This window comes from Melopsittacus undulatus, chromosome 2, assembly GCF_012275295.1.
Source record: "Melopsittacus undulatus isolate bMelUnd1 chromosome 2, bMelUnd1.mat.Z, whole genome shotgun sequence".
NCBI classification, from domain to species: domain Eukaryota; kingdom Metazoa; phylum Chordata; class Aves; order Psittaciformes; family Psittaculidae; genus Melopsittacus; species Melopsittacus undulatus.
Window position 1 is genome coordinate 77,531,893 of NC_047528.1, and position 25,591 is coordinate 77,557,483.

Sequence of the window (25,591 nt, forward strand, 5' to 3'; positions counted from 1 at the left end):
CACATCACTTCCAAAAAAGCAACTTTTAACAGCCTGGCAGGGGCAGGGATTGTGCATAGTGGGGACTATAAGCAAACCAAAAGAAAGGCTCTTGAAAAGATCTCTCCAGTTGATCTCCAGAAACCAAGATCTCTGAAAAGCCAGTTTCTAGTCTCTCTCCTCAGTAACACATTGCTACTGCAACCGCATTAACAAAAAAACAAAAACCCAACCCCCTTCCAAAAAACCCGAACAAACAAACCTCTCAAAAAAAACCCCACAAAACCCCCAAACAAACAAACAAAAAAAACCACAACTGAAATAAAAAACCCTTGTATTTTGTCGATAAACTGGGAAGGAAGAGAGTAAGTAAGTACCAAATAAACTACAAAAGCAGCAGAAACTTGAGTTACCTGAAGACAATTTAGGTGTGCTGATGATGAATCTGTCAATAAGCCTGCCAAAGCCTAGCTCTACACATCAGGCAAGAGTTTTAACATCCTGATTCTTCACCCTTTCATTACTAGTTCTCCCCAGGTTTTGCTATTAATTTTCCCCAAATAGCATCAGCACCAGGATGAAAGGCCCAAAATGAAACAACAAAATGCAACAAGCTTCAGGGGAAGAAAAAAAGAAACACTGAGTGTGGTTAGTGCAAACCACAACTTGTTTTGTCTCTACATCTGAATGGCAGCACTGATATTCTTAACATAGCTTATATGTACTAATACAGGTTTGGAGAAATTACACTCAATCCCATCCACTCATTGAGCAACACAGCCACTGTTGACATTAGTACCCTCAAGACCTGAACAAGAGGAAATAAAAAAAAAAAAAAAATCCATGTACCAGTCAAAAATGCATGTGTTGGAATATTTCCAATTTAAAAGAAAATTACAACTACCTTATAAATAAACATGGTAAGATGGTGAGGAAACCAGATTTACAGTAAGGACACAGCTTTGGGAAAGGCAAAACCTTTATTTTTTCATTAGTGATTACTGCCCTGTAGCAGCACCATCCAGGCCTTACTGCAAGATGCCAAGAAACATTAATACCAAATAAAAAAAAAGCTTAACATGTGAGAGAATGTGGCAAATCAGACTTTAGCCTGAAGCACTGAGGAGTTTTTCATGTACAGTTCTGAAGACAGCATAAATCTGCTTACTGTATGTGCCTGATTTAACTACTGTGACCTGCTTGTGAAAAGAAGCTGGCTGCACTGAGAGAAAAATGAAACCTCCAGCAGTATGAAATTGTACCATTTCAGCAGTTGGTTTTTCCTTTAATGAAACTCAAGATTACTGTGCTTATCTGACTTTGGCTTTGGCTACTTTAAATGAAGCAGTCTTTTCACTGATCGAACTGTAGCTCTGTCTAAAATTTCAACAATTCTTTTATTTCATATGCAAACATATAGAGTAGTACTTAAATTTATACTGGTGTTGCACATTTGTGTACAACTCAGCTGAATATACAGTACACCTATTTTGACATAATTTCATTACAAATAACAGAAAAGTGCATCTCCAGTAGCTAGCTTAGAAAAACATGCATAAACAAAGCAATGAAAACACATCCAAAAATTAAAGAAAACCAAACTAAAAAAATCACAAGACAGACAAATGAGATACTTTTTTAATCTCTGTTTGAGACTGTACTGCTGTTATTGCTGCAGACAGCTTTTGAGGGGGACCTTTAACATCACAGGCTGATTAGCGTAATGAAAGAAGATTGCTCTCACTGACAATAAATGCACTGAATTGTGAGAAAAGCGACGAGGGGACAGACGATGAGGGAGGGGAGAAGGGAAGGGAGGCTGGCTAAAGATTAAAGCTACAGTGTATCACTGTTTTTATTTATATTACTACATCATCTTTCTTTAGTCTCTCCTGCACAGTGCAGAGAGTAATTTCTCCTTCATTAGTTCTTGCTTCACCTTTTTCTGTCAAAGATCTGGCTTTGTAAGACCATAGGTGCAAGAGTATATAGCAGATGCTGTTCACATCTAAATGATGGATACGACACCATACTGAAATCAATCTTCGCAGGTGAAACTACTTGTCATTTCCCACATGGCTTGTCCCCAGTTGTTCTTTTGTTTTCTTTCTATTTTGGAAAAGGTTTTACTTTTATTATAAATTAAAATGTGAGTTGCCTTAGTAACTGCTATTTCCATTTAAAGACTAAACACCAAAATTATTTTATTTAGAAAGAGCAAACAGAAACTGCTCTGACTATTTCCAGTCATCTGCCATCTACTTCAATCATAAGCCTCAGCTACAACTAACTACAGTGCAATACAAGAATATTCTTAGGCATAGTAACAGCTTTTGGATAATTCCAATTGAGTAAAATTAAAATTACGATCTATGGTGGTTAAACAGAAACACGTAATATGTTTGGCCTTGAAAAAGGGTGAACAGAAAACATCCAAAAGTTATCAAACATTAAATGCCTTTTTTTAGATAATACTAAAGCGATAGTGTTGAATGTTTGTTTGTATTTATACTGACTCCAAGGAAACTCATCATGTCAATTCCCGTATCAGCACCCCTCTTCATAAGGACCGGAAACAAGTTCCCTGACATGAAGTACCAGCAGTAGGGGCCAGAAAACTAAGACAAAAGAAGCAGTAGAGTGTTGGCAGAAAATACAGCACTTAGGAGATTTAGGGAAGCCAAAAGATGAAATGCCTAACCTACAGCTGGTGCTGTGCAAATTTGTCCTTAAAACTATCTCAAGTTCAGAGACTTAAAAGGGTGGTTAATGCAATGTCAACGCTCTAGCAGCAAGGCTTAGAGAGGACACCTGATGTTAGTACTGGCAAAGTTGCTAAGAACTCTTGTACAGAACAGAGGTAGCAAACCCAAAAATAAATACGATGTGTTGGACTGGGAGAACCAATCATAGCTTTTGTAGTGAAAAGTCACATCTCACTGAAATCATTTCACTGCTTTTTTTAAGGAGTCAGTAAGCAAGCAGACAATGGAAAGTTAATTGATGTAGTCTGTGGATTTGCATTTGACAAGATCTCACACCACAGCCTCTCTCAAAACAATAGTTAGCTGGCACTGCATATGAGGAAAGATCCTCATGATCCTTCTAAAGAATTTCATGGAAAATACCTAACAGCAGCCAGGAATAAACAGACATGTTTCCACAGTGGAGAGAGACTCTAGAGATTTCTGATGAGATTTCTGCTTGGGCTTGTATCATTTGATTCATATATGGAATCAAATAGTAAACACTAAAGCATGAAATGGCAACAACTGTTGAACAAATATTTGAGTCAGTAAAGTTATGTAAAAGATCTTGTAAAGCTGAGCAGTTGCTCAGTAGAGGAAGTAACAGATGAAACACAATGTCAAGAGATTAAAAATAATACAGCTTCCATGATCAGTGTTGGGCTATTAGCCCAATTCTAAGATATACAAAAATGGTATCATAGAATTTAAATAAATATTTCTATAACAGTATTAGTGCATTGCTTGATAGGTAGTCCAATAATCCAAAATCCCAATTCATGAATTACAGAAGGAAGAGAAAACAAAACAGAAACCAACACTATGCAACTATGTCTTAAATACTTTGTGCATTTCTGGTTCCAGTGGCTTAAAAATGCCATAACTGAAATGGAAACAGTACAGAAGAACAAGGTTGATCAGAGGCATTAAACTGATCCCATAACAATGAAAAATGAAACAGAACAGGATTTTACAAGTTTGGAGCAGAGATAGCTGAGGGAAGCTAGAATCTACATCTACAAAATCATGATGGATATGAAAAAGACAAATAGGGAATTACTATTTACTGTGTCTTCCTGTATAAGTACTGGAAGTACAAAAAGCTAGTTCAGTACAAGAACATGAAGACAAAAAAATTAAGCTACAATCAAGAAAAAGAATATCACCTTTTCCAGAGAACATACACTCAAGTACAGAACTCCTAAGTACAGGATGTCGTAGGTGATGAAAGTGTAGACTGCTCCAACATAGAACAGAACAAAACAGATCAAGCTCCTCCAGAGGTACTCAGCATAATGTGTTATTCTGGGCTCAGGAGATGCTGGGTCGTAGAAAGCCAGATATTAGAAATACTCTTGTAAGCCTCTCTCCTATGTGCCACTGCTAGGAGAAACCCTGCTAAAGCAGATGATCCTTCAGATTGATCCAGCATAGACACTATCATGCCAACTTCCTTCACCAGCTATAGTTCACAATGATGTTCTGAGTGACAAGTCATCTCTAAAAGCACTTAAGTGACCAGGAGACAAAGAAAACAGCCTACTGCATCTGTAAAATATTAACCTTGGGCCAGCAGGCTAAGCCGCCATCAAGCACTGTTGTCAAATCATATGTAACAAAAATTATCAGATATTTCTAAGGAAACAAACTACGACATTGGCTAAGCACAGCTTCTGCTAATATAAATATTAAACACTACATTTCATATCACTGTATGCATACCCTGGCACTCAGCCAGGCCCACTTACGTCACATCTTCTGATAAGGACTGAAGACAAAACATCAACATGAAGATTAAGGCTTGAATGCTCAAAACAGTTAGTGCAAAACAACTTTTCATCTACCTTCTTCATTTTATCTTCTATTAATTGCATCTTAGTTCCTGATCTTATCTGTCCCAAACCAATGCAAATTATAGAGACATGACTATAAAGACTAAATATACCACATAATCTGGTGTGAATAAATTTACTCATATCTAAGAAGACTGTTTAAACTGTTCTTCAAAACCTCCCATGATGGAGGTCCTACATTCTCTCTGGATATCCTAAATGGCTAAGACAGTAAACAGCTGAATTAAACTTTTCCCTAATTTTCATATTGCCTGCCTTACTGCATTTCATCTCTCTTTCCAAAAGCTAAATTAGACATTAAACTGCATGTCTTATGGCAGGAAATTGTGTTAGGTATGGATCCTTTATTGCTTTCATACTTCTATTGCAGGGTATTGGTTTTGCTTGTTCACTAAAACCCAAGAGGTTTTTTCTGTGCTTTAACCAGCGTTAAATGCTTTCAAGAAAGATAGCTACAAAACCCAAGAATACTTCTCATTATATTCACTGTGATCTAAACTACACTTGATTATTTTCACTTTCTGTTGTGGAAATCCAAGGCAGAAATACTAAACTCACTGGAAAAAAAGTCCAGGCCAGAATACTGCTATAATATTTCAAGTGAATCCCTACAATATAGCATCTGCCATACTTTCTTCCTTAACAGGAATAGTCAATGTAAATGTGACTTACTGAAGAATCCTGACAACATTATCATATTTCTGATTTGAAATGACTTGATTACACTCTCCTTGAAGCTATTATTTACATCTTAATAAAGAATTATCATTACAGTTCTTTAATGGTTCAAAAGCGATCAAGTAACAGTGACAAACATAACCTGAGAGCAAAAAAATCTCATCTAGCTACATAGATTTGATAAGTGTGCATAACATGAACAGCTTATAAAAAAAATAAGCACATTAGCAAAACTGAAAGAACAAATTCTTTATGCTCAGAACAAGGACAAAAGGAGCACACACAATTTTAACAAAAATGCGCTTAACTTTGGGTCCACTGCCAGAGTTAAAAATAATGAAATCCACAGCTTGCACCTGCCTGCCCCCAGTTTCTATCACGTGTCCAAAATTTGCAGATTTCACTGCAAGTCTGTAAGCACCTTGCTTCAGGTTTTATTAATTCCTGAAGTGTTAATTGTTTTTTATACCAAAGCAATAGAATCCCTAAGAATACCTGGTTATTTCAAGCCTTCAGCAGATTTGAACATACTCAATTCTGTTTGTTTCATTACCTGAGAAACTGGAATATATAATGAACTTTACTAACTAACTGTTAAAGAACTCTTAGATCTCTATCAAGCAAGAAAAATTCTGTACGTATTATCTCAAAATATTGCTTGTTTTGCAGCAGTGAAAGTGAAGCAGACTAAACAAATTAATAACACTTCTATTCAGAAGATGCAATTAGACTCAGCAATCTAAACAAGAATATCTTCTAAAAATTTTACACCACTTATTTATACCACCCCTTTAAAATAAAGCCATTTTATGTCGTCACAATTAACATAATTAATTTATCATAATTACACATCTTATTCATGATTTCTCAGGACAAGTTCAACCTTCTGAAGAAGGTAAGAAAGACACTTTACAGACTGGGAGCACAAAAACAGTACAACTGAGGTCAGCAGGTTACCTATTAGATGGCTTCTGCTCAAGTGTAGTTTGTCCACACCTAACTTCCCCCTGCCTTCTCACTGCACGTTTCTACTGGCAGATCATCCTGGACCTACCAGTAGAGCTACACACATAGTTCATCCCTTGCTGAAATCTGCTAAAGTGGAATAAACTAGATTACGGGTACTATGACCATCTGCAGTAACTGCAGACACTAACTACACACAGGCAGGTGAGAGCAAGGATGCAGAGGTACCCTTAATTGACTTCAGTTAGTTTTTCCATACAGCTCTTGACCTGCTGGCAAAAGAGTGAGAGAAAAAATTGGGATGAAGAGGGCGGGAAACATGACTACTTTCTTTCCCTCTTGCTTCTGTTCCTTTGGTACTTTCAGTGAAAGTTCTGTGATACCAGTCTACTTGTTTTTACTCCCTTAACAACAGCTGTGAAAATGCTCACTGTAAGAACAAATTATTCTGGTCAACAATATTGAAGTAATTCATTAAAATATAGCTAACCTCTTAAAAAACCTCTTTTTGTGTGAAATTTGCATGGAGTGAGGATAGAAGAGTCCAAACAGTTTGACAGAAACATGATGAGAGGTCTCTAGCGTAACAGAGGGATTACATCCAGTGATATCCCTCTTCATGCCATTTCCCTTCTTTCTAAGGTAGATAGCTGTACATTATAAAGCACAGTGGCCATTAGTTAATAACTATAACCCTACGTAAAATCATCCTTAAAGGCATGAGAATGATAACACATTGTCTTGAACCTGCCTATTCTGAATTTTGTGACTGTGAAGGAAGAAACAGTGAATATACACTTTAAACTTCAATCTCAGAGAAGCAAAGACTATTTTACTTTCTTAGCAGTTAGCTTAATATTAAGTGCTGCTGCAGTCAATATATAGTATCATTAAACAGAAGAATTTAACTATAACATAAACAGCAAATCTAGTTTAAGTCCAAGATTCTTCATAAGCACATGAAAATGGAAGATTATCAGAAGCCCTCCTAACAGTATTAAATAAAATACATTCTCAGAGTTACTATGAACCAACAACAATTGTTTCCCAGAAGCTATCCTATTAACTTTAAACTACATAAACAAAATTTGACAACATTTCATCAGCAGCAGCTACTCACAAATCAAATCCTCAGTCTTATCTGCATACAGCCAGCTGGTTTTTAAAATTCTGCTGTAATTGAGGGGAAAAATAATTAAGCAATATTATTAGTCATCTTACCATTGTTCCCTGGTGGTTGTAATGCATCTCCTGTCAAGCTACACCATCCAACTGGGAAAATATCTCGAGAATCACATCTGCACCAATAGTCAAATGCTCCTCTCCAGCCATCAAATGTAACAAAAACTTCATCTCCTTTAACATCTCCTATGGTTGCTGGGCAAATCAAGTATGGGTTCTTTCTATCTATAGCTTCAAGTTTCATTCCAACTTTAAAGCAGTTTGGTACAGGTTTTGGTGGTTCCTACAAAAGTAAGAGTGATAGAATATTCGCATTTCCATGGCCTCTAAAAAAAATAATAAAAAAGAAAAACATCTATTTTTCTTCAACATCCTTACTTCTTACACTCTACTCTCAAAAAGTTATAGCAGGCATTCAAGAAAACTTACTTGTATTCCAAATGTGCTTTTGCTCTTCTGTATTATAAAAATCTAGATTCTGTTCCCACAGACACAGCTGGGATAATTAGCAAAATTCTCCGTGACAGAAAGACCCTGCTAGAAATATTTACATAAGCAATAGGTTGCACCCAATACATTATGTCTGGGCAGCAAGACAGCAAAGACACTAAAATGAAATTATTACATGCTAATAAAGAGGAAGAGGTTTGCAGGGAATGAATATTTCTGGGGACCGATAACTGTCTGGTAAAAGCTTCACCTTTCAATCCATGAAAAATTCATTAGCATTGGACATTATTTATAGGCCTCAGTTAGCTCAGTTGGCCTCATACCAATTCCAAGTGGACAAAAGAAAAACAAAAACCAAGTCAATGTGACAAGACTAAGCATACTCCCACAACAGGAGCTGAGACCCAATGGAACCTGAATTACCACCTCAGCCTCAGGAACCTCATTATCCAAAAGCCACCTCGGATGTGCTGATAGGTTAGCACAGGGAAACATGGCTCCTCACGCCTCAGGAAATCTATACAATCTTTTATTTAAAAAAAATGACATAATTAAAGGTAACAGGCAAATTATGTGACTGCAGGTCTGAACCCAACTGTTGGATTTCCTGACATACTTGTCAATGTCTCTCTCAGTATCAAAAATTAAGTCACTTAATGTGACAGCAAGGTTTTACCACCTAGACAAAAGATTAAACCAACAAGTGATTTCAATATTGCTGTTGATTTTATATAATTTTTTTAACTTATTCAAGGCATGTTTAAAAAAATTAATAACTGTTTCTGCTATTTTCAAGTACTTTCTCAGTACAGTTTAACTGATGAAAATGTTTAACAAAACCTTTCCAAGCACCACTGTATTCCAATGACTTATTCCCCATTGTCGTATTTTTTTCTTCTCCTGTGCACAATCACATTAATATGGTGCTGTTAAGAAATGTGGTATGTATTGTACTGACACAAAAAATGAGCTAACACAATTTTTCTAAATAACACACCATACTTCAAAAATCTCAAATCAGGAACAGACATGCCCATCTCAATTGACTAGAAGCAGGTCACTTCCTGTAGCCTGCAAATCCAGTTCAAAGTAATTTTAAATAGTCTTCCCTTGCCATGCTGCAAACAACAGGAAAGTATCTTGGCATACTCATTTAAAAAATGTATTCATAGGCCAATTGATAAGAAGTTGTTTACTAGCAGTCCCTTTCTTCTTACCTTCTTAAAGAATGTTGCAGGTGCCATTTCAGCTCCATTGAGAGTTCTTAAGAGAAACATTGGCCAAGAAGATGCATTCATCTGGAACCCTGAGTAACAAAGAAAAAAATAGCCCTACCTTCAGTTTGTAAAATGAAATAGAAGGATATAAAGCCTATTTACTAATGCCTCATTGCCTCTGTTTTGGATTTGGCCAAAATAAAAGTAGCCAAGAAGGAACAAACATGGTCACTGTAGGTGCAGAAATCCATGTGATGCATTTCCATTCCAACTGACTTGCCTGCAGAATCACTCATCATAATTTTTGATACTACAGAGGTGGAACTTCCCCAGCACTTGTGCCTAGCTAACTTTTCAGGTCTGCTTTTTGCTTTTTGCTCACATTCTAAAACAATGGAATCACAGAACCATAGAGTAGTTGGGGTTGAAAAGGACCTTAAGATCATTTGGTTCCTGCTCCAGCTCCTCTCATTTACTGAGATGCCTTTTTATGTTCAAGACTCTTGCAATTCTTTCACCAGGCCACAGACCAAAAAAAGAAAAATTGGTTTCTTCCCCTTCCCCCATTAAGATAAATAAATAGCCCTAAACCCCAAAGAAATCGTAAGAGGAAAATACAAATATACAATTATTTTCACAAATGCATATATAATATTTGAAAACAAACTGGAAGAGGTTTCTACTTCAATATTCTTCATTAACAAGGAAGTAGAAAGAATCACATTTATTTAGATGAACTACCTTACTCAAGCAGAACAAAGGTTTGGCTGAAAACATTCTCATGCCAGATAATTTTCCCTCAGAAGCTACTACTTTCCAGTTAAAAAATAAAACAAAACAAAAATCCTTTTGCTTTCTGTGCTTTCCAAATGGATGTTTCAAAGTAATAAGTAAGATAACAGAGATAGTGGACATTTTCTTCTATGTCTTTAGCAGTTACATGTCTGGCATGGTTCTACAGAAAATAAGACATAATAGAGCAAATTGGAAAATTTTCCACAAAGCAAACAGTAAAAGAATCTGCCAGGAACTGATGAGCTCCCTCGCAACTGAGCCTTGACAATTCTCTTAAAAGAATGAACTAGAAAGGTGGAATATATCTGCTATTCTCGATCAGTTAAATCGTTAAGTCATCTAAAATTGGATTATATACTATAATGGTTCTTTAACTAGTAGCTTATGCTATCTTGAATTGAATAAACAGTTTTCAAGTTGGAACTACCTATGCAACACCTACATGAATACAAAGCTCCTGTTTGATAAATGGTGCTGTAATTTGAGGCCCCTTGAGCTGATTATCAGTCCTGGTTTGATACCAGAGTCTTTATACAACCTAAACATGTGTGGTTACTGAAACACAATATTCCTAACCAGCTAGTGCAGAAAATATATATATAGGAATGACAGTTAAACAATAGTTTCAGTTAATTTCATTTGGCCTTTAATTCATCCTGGTAAAACCAGAGAAAATGTTATCCTCAATGTGATTTGTTGAGAACATGAAGCTCTCTACAATTAAAAAAAAAAAAAAAGTCACCTATGAGAAACAGAGGCTGCAACAGGAATGCTGTGCTATATTAATCGTTTTCTCAAAACCCTTATGTAACATGCATAATTAAACCTATGTAAAAATCAGGTAGGAGGGACTATTTTAGCTAGTTATTATGAACAGAAGCAGAACATTAGTATCCAGAAGGTTCCCGAGCACTCAGGAAAAAAAAATTAATCAGTTGCTTAAATGTTTAACAGGAGGTAATTATACACCCAATTAGCTCCCAGCTTTGCCTGGGAACAGGATGCTGTGGAACTGCCAAAGAGGCTTTTTCAAAAATTTATCTAGGTATGCCAGAACATTTGATTGCTGGAATTTAGCCTATCTCTAGAAATATCGAGGGCAGGAGGGACAAAATAATGGCACTCACATTCTTTTCTGAATAACCAGCAACTGTTCAGAGGGCAGTTATACTTACACGCCCAGGTACAGGGAACAGCTGGTTGCTTGGTGCTGCACTAGCAGCAGCCTGACCAAATAGGAGAAACAAACAGTACCCAAGGAGAATCTGCTTCTCCTGATGATCATGGAAAGTTTCTCTTCTTAAGAGATCAATTGCTTCTATTACACATAACCAGAGTTGCTTTATTCATCAGACTGGTTTAGAAACACATCTGAAAAAGCACTATGCTGCTCGATAGAAGCCATATATTTAGTATGGTACATATGTGCAGCTGAAGCAACAGGTGTACCTTTCTCTGTTACAATCCTGTTTCATACTCATCTCACTGCTTTCACTTTACAAGGTTATACCAAGAACCTCAGAGAGGTTAAACTGAGTTATTTCTCAAAAGTGACACACCCAGGGGTTAAGAGCTTCTGGTGCTTTCATTCAAAACCTCTATACTCCAGAGAAAAGAAGGAAAAAAGCCCTTCCAGATTCAGACATTATCTATCTATCTATCTATCCATCCATCCATCCCAAATGATATTTTTCTAAAAGGCACTCTGGTGGCATTGTTTTTCTTGTGTTTCTAAAACAGCACAACAAAACAAAAACCTACCATTATAATTTATGTAAAGTGTCATAATGGTTATGTCAACTGCTCCTATGTCTGTTTGCCTTTCTATATGCAAATCAAGTTTCATACAGCAGTAAAACGATATTTTTCACTTGTTGTGAACAAACTGGTATGACAAGCTTCTGAGAGGCTACTAAGAGAAAGTATACTACCCTACTAGATCTCTGATGAGGAATCTGTAATACTTACTAATGTCACCAAAGCAGATCCAGGTTCATAAGTGTAAGATGGGAAAACAGCAGCAACATTTAATTTCTTATATTAAGAATGTTATTTCTTGCATCTTCTAAAAATTACAGAAGGTAACAGGTCAACAGGGGAGGAGATGTTGCTGTTGTGGAGGCTTTGGGGGTGTGTTAAGATAAATTTTGGTTACTATTTTTCCTTCTTTTTATAAGCTGAACTACTTACTGACAAATGTGAAAAATGTCTTTCTTTAAAGATCTCCACACCTGCAAGTTTAAGGTATAACAAATACAGTGCAAGAAAGAAGATCTAAGTATAAAGGTTAATCACAGCAAAGAAAGGTGATATCCCACTTTACCACCCCTAGCAGCTAGTCAAAGTTACCTCTGACTGCTCACCACATAGCAAGGAATTCCTTTGTACAGTTCCCTATTTAATAAACTCCCTTAGTAAGACAGCCCAAGTACTATTTCTCAGTCTGGGGAGACACATAATGTTGTCACCCATACTGCTTATGGAAGACAAAAAACACTCTGCATATTATTTCTAAGCATATGAAAGCTACCTCTTGTTACCAAGCATTCGTTGTGATCACAAACCAGCCATGCCAAATTGCAGATGTCCCACAACATGCGTTGATTTGAGGAGAATCACATACAATATAAGCTTGCAGTCTGGTGGAGCTCTGGAGTGCTCTTTCCTGACGCAGAATAGAATGCTGCAATACCGCCGTTAACCCACCCTATGCCGCCTTTCCCACACGACAAACCAATTTGCTCAGTGCCCGTGACAACATTTAGGCTGCCCTGAACTGCTGCACCTCCTGCAGCCCTGCTGGGCGCTTCACAGGTAGGTTAACAGCCAGCGCCTTCTAGTGGACTGCTCTGATTTACTAGGCAGGAGAAAGGCAAGTCAGCTTTCCCCACTTTTTACTAAGGTCTTACTAAAAGAAGTACACACAGCATCAAGCAAGAAAACGTTGTAGCCATACACACTAGAATGGGCACATGGCAGAGTATCTCATCATTAAGTGTCAAACAGTCCCATTTATTACTAAGGGATTATTTAAAAAAATCCAAAACAACAGAACTCAAGCTAATGATTTATTCTGCTCATTTTTTACATCAAAAGAATACAAAAGGAACAAAAAGCCACAATTCACTTTGCCTGAATTAGCTTGCTTACCTGTTTTTCAATTAAATAATAGTTTGGTGAAATGTTAGTACCATTGAATTTGCCAAGGCAAAAGGTCAAATTGACTTCACAAAAGCAATACTCCCATGCTTTAATTGAGAAGCTTTGTTTCTTACCAAGTGGAGGCTGGAGCATGCCCCCTTTCTTTTCACAGGTTCCGATGGGCTGTATGTCTGAGGAATCCACAAGCCTCCAAAAATCATTTTTGTTGTCACTTCCATCCAGCCGCAACCTCAGCCTGGCACCAGTGATTCCAATTACTGTAGCTATACAAACTGAGGTAACATTGCGAGGATCACGGGCTTCCAGTTTCATCCCAACTTTGAAATCGTTCGTAGGTGGAATTCTAGACTACAATAAAAGGTAAAAGGCTTTTTCTTATTGTTGTTAGCGTGGCTAAATTTACCAGCCAGTTCAATGTGCAGCTTTCATGTACCCAACCATATCATATAAATGGCAAATATAAAAAAGCCTTTGAACTTTGAGTGTTCAGCAGCAAGTCAGAAAACACAGCTGGATAACCTACCAACAGAAACTGGTTTAGATACTTGATGTTCCTACTGCATAAACATGACTGATTTCTAAGAAGATAAGCACACCAAGAAGGGTAAACAAGGGAATCCTGATGAAGATATGAACATAAAGATCCAACAATTAATACTTGAAAGGAATGGAAAACAAGGATATTGGGAAACATTACATTCAACTAAAAAAAAAACAAACAAATTACTCAACCAAAACAAAGCACCCCACAAACCAACCTACAAAAAAAAAAAACCCACTCACAAAATTCACAAGCTTTCAATTCAAAAGCAGTAGTTATTATAGCAGTATCTGGGAAACTTAAACTAAATTTAGTACTGGACTAAATTTAAACTAAACTTAGACCCTACGCACTAGAGCACTACAAAAGTTCAAGTCAAGAAAAAGTTTCTGAATCAAAAAAATATGCCAATACAAAGCCAACAGAAAAGGGAGTTAGTGTTAAACTGCATTAACAGAAAGAAAACAGACCATCTTAACATCACATAAAACTTTAAAGTTCTAAGACAGAAATTGCACCTGATGTTTATTCATAGAGAACTGAATATATTAATACACATACAATGCAATGCCAATTTAATTATCAAAGGGAAAAGAAACGTGATGAATGTGTCTCTGTCTTTGAACAGAACTTTTTGTCACAAGCTAAACAAAAGATAAGGAGAGTATATTTTACTCATGTGTCAATATATTTCTGGATAGCTTGGCTGGATCACAGTCTGATACTGTAATACTGCAGGCAGCAACATCACCTGATGGTGTTCAAAACTTCATATTGACACTAACTGGGACTGAATGCTTCTCACTATTCTCTTTAGATGACTCCTCATTTCCAGCTTAAAATTTATGAATAACAATTTTTGCCAATGCTGTAATTTAACTTAAATTCTTCTTGCACCTTTGCAAATAACAGCCTACAGTGTATTTACAGGAGGCCCTTTTTCAGTACTCTTTCAACAAGTTAAATAAGCCAAACATTGAAGTTTCTCTTATGAGAGGATGACTATTTTTCTATTAGTCTGGAAGTCCTTTATTGCAACTCTTCCAGTACAAATCTGGTCTTGAACACAGACGCTGACAACTATAGACAGCCTTCCCCATGACATTTATACCCGGTAGCTATCCCATGTAAACACATGGGAACATAATCTGAATCCTAATATGGGAGGCAGGTAGAAAAACCAAAAGCATGGGCATTCACACTCACAAGACTCATATGTCCCCTCTCCTGCCTGCCTGACCAGTCCAGGTGGGGATCCCACAGTAAGCAAACAAAACTGCACTTCTCTATCTGGGTACACAGGAAAAGGCTGAAGAACTCTGCCACTTCAACAAGTGCTAGTAGTATTTTCCCTCCACCACACTTAATTTTTTATTAATACAATTTATTAATAAATACATCTTGCTCTGCTTGCTATGGTGTGCAGGTGTACTATTTACAACACATCCTAGATAAACAGCAGGAGCCCTGGAGGAGCCCAAGCCCAAAAAACAGGCACTCAATATTCAGTGAACACTGAGTGTAGCATCTGCTAATGCTGCATTTAGACAACAGGCTGTCTGATAGGGGAGCCTTAGCATATTAAATTTAAAGGGCAATTCAATTTCAGGATATTGCTTGTCCAGCTGTTATGTTCTACAACCACAAAAAGCAACTGAAATGGAGAAATTGAGGTGATTGTTTGTTAGTAGAAAAGGTGAATTGCTTAAATACCAGTAACTCAAAGCATTCTATTAAAAAGGTAACTCCTCCATGCCACTCTGTCCTTACAGCCAAATAACAAAATCTATTCGGTAACAGCCTCTTTCTAAGCTCCGTTTAAACCACACAGGACTAAGCTTTTTTTATTTAAAATTTTCAACTGCTTGGAAAAAAGTTTCAGGGCATGAGAAAGGGTTGTGGAACACTTCGAAATTTTAAGTAGTAATTAAAAACAACTTAGAGCAAAAGATAAAATACCTTCTAAATTAAGATAAATACTTTAATCAATTTCCATTAGCAGTCTGTGCCTGTATCTTAATTTATGATACAGGCTTTAATTTATTGCTCCCTGGGTCATTTTTAATTACTACAAAATTTAAACTTTGTAGAATTCCCACAGGTCACAGATTCTGGATATAATTCTCATATTAAGCTTTTCTCTGCTACTTATTTTCTGGTTAGCCACAGCAGTGTATTTCCTTGCATTATACAGGGTGATAAGGACACGCACAATTCAGGTGTAACCCAACGAAGTCAAATTAGTCCTACACAAAGCTCAAGCACTGTAGTTTCTAAAATTTGCGAACATTCTGTAGTGAGAGGAGCTAGCTCTGCACTAATTAACATTGCATATCACTTCTTAAAAGGTCAATTCTTAGAAAAACTGGAAGTCTGAACATGCAAATTGTTTCAAAATTTGTTATGCACAGAAATTAAAGCTCTTCTTTCCAACCCACACACTCCTTGAGCAATACAGGTCACCAAGATTTATCTATCCCTGTCAATGCACATCACTTAAGCACCGTTATTTAAGGTGTTACCTTGTTGTTCGGTTTGGACCTCCTGACCATTAGTAAGGAAGAGGAAGATGTAAGAAAGGAAAGGCTTCTGAGCAGCTTTCTGCAGTAGCTACATCTCTCAGCAGTGTACACTCTGGCATGGCAGTCCACCATCTGAGTATGGCAATAACATCAGAATGATCCAGTAATACGCTATTGCCCTCTGCCTCTACCCAAGCCATGTTTGAAGTCTTTGCCTTGAGCTGGTATCCACTGTGAAAAATACATACTGTAGAATTAACCTCTGACGCTCCGCTCACAGCTACGGACACTGCTATTCTTAGCTATCTCTCACTGGAAGCAGCATGCAAGGGGCTCTTTGTCCTTGACTCTCATCTGCAAAAAGCAAGATGAGATTCAAGATCTAGTACAAGGAAATGCTATCACCTGCACTTCTCTCTCCCTGTTCTCCATACCCGCAACTACTTCAGATTCACCAAATGATGGTTCCTCTTTGCCTGAGTTACATTCTTGTTGCATTTTGTCTGATCCCCACTAGAGGCCAGTATCATTTACAGTACCATCAGACAACCAACAAACCCTACAAGATACCTTTCTGAACATGCCCAGTCCTCCGAACTAGACATGCTCCACTTGTCACATCTCTTACAGTTCTATCAATCTAAACTATCCAATTCCTTCGGCATCTATCTTCCTAACATAGTAAAAGCATACAGATCAAAACTCATCCTATTTAACTTTACGCAGCTAAGATACTCCTCACCTTGGGAAAATACCAACTCCAGCTTCCTCTACTGAGAGAAAGATACTTGCAGAGGTCGACTCAGTCTCCAGAGGGCTGGAGTCATTAGTTCACACAAGATGGCATATTTAAACTCCATCTGTAAATACATACCAAACCATCTGGCAGTGGGGAATCTGTAGGGCACTTGCACTGTAGGGCACAGTGCAAAACATAAAAATATACATTAAATGCCTTTCACTATAAATCCATTGTTTCCTTTGTATCCCCATATATTCCCCTTGATTTTTTTTTAAACTTCAGTATCTGTTACTTCTTAGCAAAAGCACTCTGCTCAGAACCTATTTGAGAGATACAGAAAAGAAGTGGTGAAAAAACTACTGCACACAGAGACATATATCTTGTAGCTAGCCATTTTTGATAGGGCAGAAATGCTCCTCTGACCATCAGCCATATTTTAATTCTCACTAAAACCATGGTACCTCTAAGATTACTGAAAAAAAATAGAAAATATTTTTGAACTCTAACAAGACTGTTTTCATTAACTAGTCCATTTTGAAAGGAAAACAGAGTCCAAAGCCACAATTTTAATGAAACCCTCAAAGTTTGGCTTGAGGCAGAAAGCAAGAACGAAAAACTTCAGTAGCTCAGATCTGCCAAAACTGTAAGCTACTGATAACTAGAGATCAGAAGGAATCAAATGAGAAATTTGCAAGCAATCTAAACATAGAAGTTGCTCTAGAATCATCACCCTGTAACATGCATAAATACATACACACTTGCAAAATAGTATCTGGCATACCTGTCTGAAACAATGCAGAGGGGCAGCTACTGTTTCAGTCTCTTTCAGATAATCATCCCAATTAAACTGCTCTGGAAGACACAAGATAAAAAAAAAACACCAGACACTTTTTAAAGGGAACTTAAAATAAAAAGGAGAGGTGAGGGAAGAAAGGGTCAGAAAAACTCAACTATCTTGTAGAATTTATTTTTTTTTCAAGAACAGGATTACTCTCAAACAGAAACTTCAGCTTTGAAAAAAACAAACAACCCTTGAAGGAGCTTTAAGAGTACTGTTAATTCACAGGGGTGAGCACACAATAGGCAAAATCAATATAAACCTTCCCCCGCATACAAAGATACAAGTCAGGCTTTCTAGATTCAATTTTCTGCATAAGGACATCCTAAGTATTCTTGTACAAATCATGTTAGCTCTTCTGTATCTTTAGTTCTCCTATTAACTGCATGTATATGACAACCTCATAGGAGTGCTGAGACGATGCATGCTGAGAAACACAAACACATAGATTCTATTGAAATATATGTTGAAAACACTACCCCCAGTCCACTAGAAAGCAAAAGGATTAGCACAGCCTTCCAACTGCATCTTGTTTCTTTTCATCTGAAGTCTGATAAAGGTTTCTCTTTGCAGGGTAAATCTTATTATGGCAATGTTCAGCAACAGCATCATGGTATGCATTTCAGTGCTGACACTGGCACTGTTTACATGCATGGGTGAGTGTATTCTGCATTTGATTTAATCAGTGTTATCAGTTTTGCACGAATTCAACAGTATGAAGTACTAACATTAAAGACATAAGCAAGCATTACTTAAATTAATATAAAGCACAGGAGAAAACCTATAATGGCAAAAGCTAATGCTTTTTGTTCCTCAATTATCTAAGTGAGCAATTTTGCTTATTTTTCTTGTTTGGGCAGCTGGCATCTTTCTGATGTTCCTGAAGAGTAAATCACCCATGAACCCCGAAATGATGCAGTGATGCCACCCAGTGGCTCAGCAACGGCCATTCACACAGCCTATAGCAAAAATCCTTGGTGACAATGGTGAGACCCCACTGGGTTTATACTAGTCTTCCCCAAAACACCACCGGGCACAGTCAAACACATCTCTGCAACATTAAGGAGAGAGGAGAAGCAAAGAAATAATGTCAATATGGCAGCATTTTCCAGCACTCTCACATGGCTTCTCTGAAGGATGCACAGTAGCTCGAACAGAGTCTGCCTGCATTAGCACATAATTTAGTTGAAAGTATACAGTGCCTCAAGTAGAAGAGAACTACCCCCTTGGCCTGCCAAGATCCTTTTTGGCATAACAGACTCAAAAGTATACAAGTGATTTGTTGTTGGCACTGCAGAGGCCATGTGGTTGTTAGCTATGTAAGAAGTCAGTAAAATCTCAAAAGCTGTTAATTTGATGGTCTGGACTGTACATAGGCCGGTAACAAAGATGTTTCCATGCAACATCTTAAAAGTCTGCTTACTTTGGAATGAAAATTTTCTTCACAAATTTATACCATTACATCATTTTTGTATTACTGACAAAAGGCGGAGTACATTAACTTAAGCATACGTTAGGTATTTGTACTTCAGGAAAGCATGCTCAAGAAACGGCACTTCAGAGCTTTCTCCAGAAAGCAGCCTCCAAATGCATTGCTCTTTTCATTGACAAGCCAAGGACAGTGCAAAAATTAACTATAATGAACTGCTATAGAAGCTTCATCTTATTTTTTTTCTTTGAGTTTAATAAAAAGTTGCTGCTTATGTTTGACTTCTGATTTACAAATAAATAAATAAAATTATTTTAATCAGAGTTTGCTTTAGTAAATTTAAATGTACCAAAAAGAAAATGTCAGCTATGTCCCAGCTATCTCTGATGTAAAATTATTTAAAACATGATGTAAAAGCTGTAATTATGAATCAGAGCCTCAACATGTTAAGGACCATATAAATGTAGATATTTTAGACATGGCACCTTTCACTAGGATAAACCTCCAAAATAATTACCTCTCTATACCATCACTTCCCAAATGATCTCATTTTTTTTAACAGGACTGTAAATTTGGTGGGATGACCCAAAATTAGAGCAGGAAATAAACAGATTTTTTTTTTTCCCAAGAGAATATTCACTAGAAAGACACATAAGGTAACATAAGCACCCAGCTGCACATAAAGTCAAAAGGGAAACAACATTGCCTGGCTCTTTGCTTTAACTCCTGACTATCAAAACCTCTTTCATCAAGCACAAATGACCTGAAATTTAAATTAGAACCTCTCCACCTGTGAAGATATGCTGTATTAAATTAAAACCAAGCTCTCAGAGATGGTGCTAATTATCATTTAATTACTGCACTCACAGAAACAGGAGATGAATGTATGCTTGCAACATGTAAGATGCGTGTCTAGGAAGATAATCACATTGAAAAAAAAATCTGCATAAAAACCTTCTCTGTATTCTCAGTGTCCACAGGTAAAGAAGTATATATAAAACAATTATATATATTTCTAATTCTAAAGGTCTTGAAAACATGCAACTTCTGAGAAACAGAAAACCTTAAGAAAATTAGCTCTCACTAAATGACTTAACATGCATTTCTCTTCCCACTCAAATCCACAGGCTGAATTAAAAAGCTTAAGAAAAACCCATTATGCAACAAGCACAACTTCATAACCCATCAGCAAAGTGAAAACTAGGGAGAAATGAATTTTCATGCTGAAGAACATGCCAGCATATACTGGAAGCAGGAAATATGTTACACCAGAACAAAAATAGGACCTTTTGTAAACAAAACAAACAAACAAACCCCAGTTTTTATCAACACAGGACTGAGACTCTAGAACAGTGCTCCAAGACAATCAGCATGGGCAAACAGCCTAATTTGAAAATGGAGGAAACAAGTTTATGCCATAGTTGCCAGCATTCCTGGCAACAACCCATGGGTCAATGACCCTTGATGTTCTCTGCAGTTCTGTATCAATATCCTATCACTTCCTGTCAAACTTGCCAATCACAAACTAACTCAAGCTAAAAGGGACCCCAGGAGGTCTCTAGCTCAGTCTCCTGCTCCTCCAGGGTTCCATCACCCTCAATGTGGGTTTTTTTTTTTTTCTTTCCATCAGGTAGAAATTTCTCACGCTCCAGCCACTGTTTGTTACTTCTCATCCTTCCACTGTGCCCGTGAAAGAATCACAGAACGGTCTGAGTTGTAAGAGACCTTAAAGATAACCTAGTTCCACCCCCCCTGCCATGGGTTCCAACCTTCCACTAGACAAGGTGGCTTAAAGCCCCATCCAGCCTGGCCTTGAACACTTGCAGGGATTTGGCAGCCTCAACTTTTCTGGGCAAAGCCTGGCACTGTCCCCCCTACATCCACCTGTCAGGCAACTGAAGAAAGCAAGACCATCTACCAAAGCTTTCTCTTCTGAATGAAGAAACCCTTTTTCTGGTTTCAGTACCAGTTTTCTGCTTACTTGCATTCCAATTTCTTCTTTTTTTTTTTTTTTTGCTGGACTGCCAGCCAGCTTGCTCCAGTATAGAACAGTCTGCCTTTTACTGGGGAGTTCAGAGTCAGCTGAGACGCAGCTATATAACACAGCACTGCAGATATAGCCTCACAAGTACCAAAAAGCAGCAAATCCCTTCTCTCAGCCTGCTGCCTACAGTTTTGCTGCTAGGACTCGATTTGCAGTTAACATCTTTCACCACAAGAGTACACTGCTGGCTCACGCTCAGCTTGTTGCCTGCCAGGATTCCAGTGCTTTCCCTGCAGAAACCCTTTCCAGACAGCTTCCTGCCTGTGCTGCTGCAGAGCTCGAGTCTGCTCAGGCGCATGAGGAACCCTCCATCTGCCTTTGACTCTTACTGGGCTCCTGTCAGAGCAATTCTCTAGCATGAGGATGCCCATCTGAAGAGCAGCCCTGCCTTCCAGCCCACTAGATAGTTCCCCAGTTAGATGCTGCCGACAAACTAGCTGACAGCATGTTGTCCAATTGTCCCTATCTCTGGGTAAGGCATAAATAGCATCAGCCATAGTAGTGACCTCTGAGAAACGTCACTAGCTACCAGCAGATAGGTGGACATTGTACTGTCTGGCAGTCAGTCAATTTTCTATCCACCTATCCGAAGCACACTATACCAATCTGGCTGAAAGAACACTACAGATACCCTACGTAAAGCCTTACTAAAGTCAAGGCAAACACCCACATCTCTCTGTTTACACCATCACTTACACAGAAGGCAGTGAGTTACACATGGCTCACACTTGGCAAATCCATACCAGCTGTTCCTAACCCCATTTTTGTCCTTAATTTGCTTGTAAATGACTTCAAGGAGGATTTTTCTCCATAGTCTTCCTGAAGACTGAAGTCAGGCTGGCCAGCCTGTAATTCCCCAGGTGATCCCTTCTTGATGCTGAACATACTGTTTATTCTCCTCCAGTCATTATGAAACCCCCCAAATCACTATGACCTCTCCAAAATGAGAGAGAAATCTCACAGTGACATTGGTCATCTACCTCAGCACCCTTGGAGACATCCCATCTGCTCCCAGGAACAGGGGAATGCCTGGTTTCTTAAACTGCTCCCTGTCATCTTCTACTGTACGTAATGCTTCAGTTTAGTTTAAGCCAAAGTTTCACAAAACTTAAATTGAAAATTTAAACGAGTTAAATGTCACTTCTACATAGGTAAAATTTAAGATCCTGGTTTAGGTTACAATACAGTATCACCATAGCCTAAACACTGTTTAAGCAGACTGAGTACCTCGTGTCCTCTCATCTCATCCTGAGATTCCCTTGGCACACATGTATCTGAGACTTGACACAAAGAGAGGAGATTTATATTAGATGTTACAAAAAAATTATCCGCTGTAAGGCTGGTGAGGCACTGCACAGGCTGCCCAGAGAAGCTGTGGCTGCCCCATCCCTGGAAGTGTTCAAGGCCAGGTTGAACAGGCCTTTGAGCAACCTGGTCTAATGGAAGGTGTTTCTGCCCATTGCAGGGAGGTTGGCACTTCCAACTCAAGGGACCACTTAAGGTCCCTTCCAACCCAAACCATTCTATGACTGTATGACCATTTCAGCCTTCATCCCACAGTCCCTCTTTGTCAAAAATGAGGCTTTCTTTTAAATTTTCATTTGCATACTCTTTCAAACATATTAGTTTAAGTGTCAGGGTATTTCATACCCTGCTTTATACCTTGCACCTTCTATATGTTGTGATCATTCAATTAGACCCTTTCTCCTTCTCCTGTCCTCCACCTAGACGATTTTTTCACCTGTTTGTACATCTCTGTATTTTGATCCTTTTCAGCTTTTCTTATCACAATTCCCCTGGAAACTCAAGGATTTCCTGGATGCTAGCCTGGAGTATTGTAAGGCATCTTTCTTCACCCAACTTCAAGAGGCTCTTTCCTCTTCCTTGCCATCAACAAGTAACAGAACAAGATTAAAAAAAAAAATCAGAGATCTTCCATGATCTTGAGCAAAGCACTCATCTCTAAGTGTTTGACACATTTGAGTCTAGACTTCACAAGTAAATTCAGTGCTCAGACACTAGATTAACAGTGTAGTCCTGACTGGAAGAACACAGATGACAGAATGAGGCTTGCCTGCTTAGCACTACTTCTCTACAAAGCTTTTTCAACACCTTGCAGAAGGAAGCAGTGACGTTTTCCAATGACTCATGAAATACAGTTATCTTATCCACGTAAGAAAAGCACTTTGCTGGGGGGGTGGGGGTGGTTTACGAGGCTCCGTCTGTTATGTCAGACAACATTATTTTAAATCACAGACATGCTATCCGAGTCCAGTTTGACCGGAGCTCCTCTTACAGTGCAGAAGAGGGAAAATAAGACACAAATATGCTTCCTTTCCTGTCTCAAAGAAACAGGGAAGAATAACAAAGATGCCTACTAGGACTTCAAGAAATTGAAGAATTAAGTCTGGCAAATGTAGAGGCAGGAAGCTGTACTATGGCTGGTGGTAATAAGGTATCATTTCTTACTGTCACATATTCAAGCAATGTACATGAAAATATGAAAGGTATATAAGGATGCTGCTGCCCTCTCAATGCAGCCACAAAAGATAAACTGCCAGCAATCCCATGTATATGCTGCTCCATGGCACCTGTGGAGGATGGTAGAGGCTGTCTTAGTTTGATAAGAAGCTGGATCATTTCTGGCAAGTGCGTAGCTTTCTCAGTTTATTATAAAAACACAGTTTATTTGAAAACAGAATTTGCTTAGAGTAAAATTAGAATCTCAGGCAATTTAATTTGGTTACAATCCTAAAAACTCAAGGGTATTAAACTGAAAATCCTTTCTTTGGCATAAGCAAACACATTAAGGAAAGAGAAGATAACTGCAGCAGGAAAGTCATGAAACTGTGAAATACGTGATGAGAAGAAAAAATATCACTAAGCATCTAAGAAAATTATTGTTTATGCAATATCTTTGATTATATATACAAAGAGTACTTTGTCTTGGCTAGTAAAACTATCAGGCTCAAGTCAAGCAGTTTCAAACATAATTTTCAATACCAAAACATACTTTCATAACAGAATTAGACAATAGCAATGGTATGTTTTTAACTACCCACCAGTAATTGCTAAAGTGATTGCAAAAAAAGCCTCAGAACATAGTACAATCCAAAAATACGCTTTTCCTTTTACAGTACTTCAACTAATAGCCTGACAGCTGCAATACCTACCACTTTTTAAAGACGGGTTGTTTGCCTGCTGATTCTTTCCATCTTTCTCTTTTTTAATATTCTTTGAATCTAAAAGACAAGATCCCATTACATAATAAATGCAATATTCACATCATAACGATGTCCAGCATAACACAGAATGTTTTCAAACAATACAGAATATCTTGTTCCAAATATCTACTTCCTTCACTCATTTCAGTGCATAATCAAAAAAGTATTTGTACTATAAATTTAATCACTGCAGTATTATTTTTGACTACTTTATATTACATTATCAGAATAAATCTAGTTGCAGAAAATGTGGTGTTAGCCTCACAAAGAACAACCCTATCCTAATTTTTTAACAGCTTTACTCAAGCTACACCCAATTTGAGATCCTCAGAATGACTGGTTATCTTTTTAAATCTTACCTAGACCACCATGAACTGAAAACCAAGAAAAAACAAACTCACCCTAAAAGCATTTTTCCAAGTTAAAGATTCCATTCTATATTTAACTTCTTGAATACTCACATGCAAGCAGTTATCTCAGTGCACACATCAGTTATTAAAAAAAAAAACTAATCGTTCATAAGAATCTATCTTCTCTATCATTCATCTCTGCACGCATACAGCAAGGAGTCTGCAATATTTCATTTTGAGGGGATTTAAGTATGTATGAGAGACCCAGGGGGCTGGGAAGCTAGAAAGGAGAAGACTGAGGCAGTTCCGCTCATTCCTTTCAGTCTTTAAAATACTGGTTTGATGACATGCTTTGGACACTCATAGACTCAAGCACAATTCAAATATAACACTAAGTTGGCAACCAAAGTGCAAGCACATTTTCAGATCTAAAAAGCTTATCAAGCTCTGTGTATCAGAATAAATGCCTTGGTTTGTAAACACCCCAGCACTAGGAATGAGGCCGCTCATCTGGGAAAGCACGTGCCTTAGCTCACGCCTCGGGTCATCCTAGTTAGCCCAAACTAACAGATGAAGAGATGACTCACTTCTGTATTCACTTGCATTGATACCTTTCACTATTGACTGACACATGAAATAAAAACACTTCTAACCTAGAATAAGTAGCATTTGGTGACCAGAAACACATGAGATCCAGGTTGTTCTGCAGCAAATATTAAGCCCTAATAGTGCTTCTCTTCTGTGTTTTCTGTAGGGCTCTTCTTGATACAAGGACTACTGAAAAGGAAGAAATAATGTTCATAATTTCTGTCACAAATCTTTCATTATTTGTTGAGGAACTGCCACATGCAGCAGGAGCTGAATCACGACAA

At 37.8% G+C, this 25,591-nt stretch overlaps 1 protein-coding gene across 1 annotated transcript in view; it reads right to left on the bottom strand.

The window, feature by feature from the left end:
• Positions 1–25,591, bottom strand: part of SCML2 (Scm polycomb group protein like 2) — a 71,015-nt gene that overhangs the window by 28,517 nt on the left and 16,907 nt on the right. The window contains exons 3-6 of the mRNA XM_005151470.3: positions 17,616–17,686; positions 13,143–13,377; positions 9,073–9,161; positions 7,445–7,688 (exon numbers count right to left, since the gene is read on the bottom strand). Of these exons, the coding sequence (XP_005151527.2) occupies positions 7,445–7,688; positions 9,073–9,161; positions 13,143–13,377; positions 17,616–17,686 (639 nt within the window). The remainder of the gene's footprint in view (positions 1–7,444; positions 7,689–9,072; positions 9,162–13,142; positions 13,378–17,615; positions 17,687–25,591) is intronic.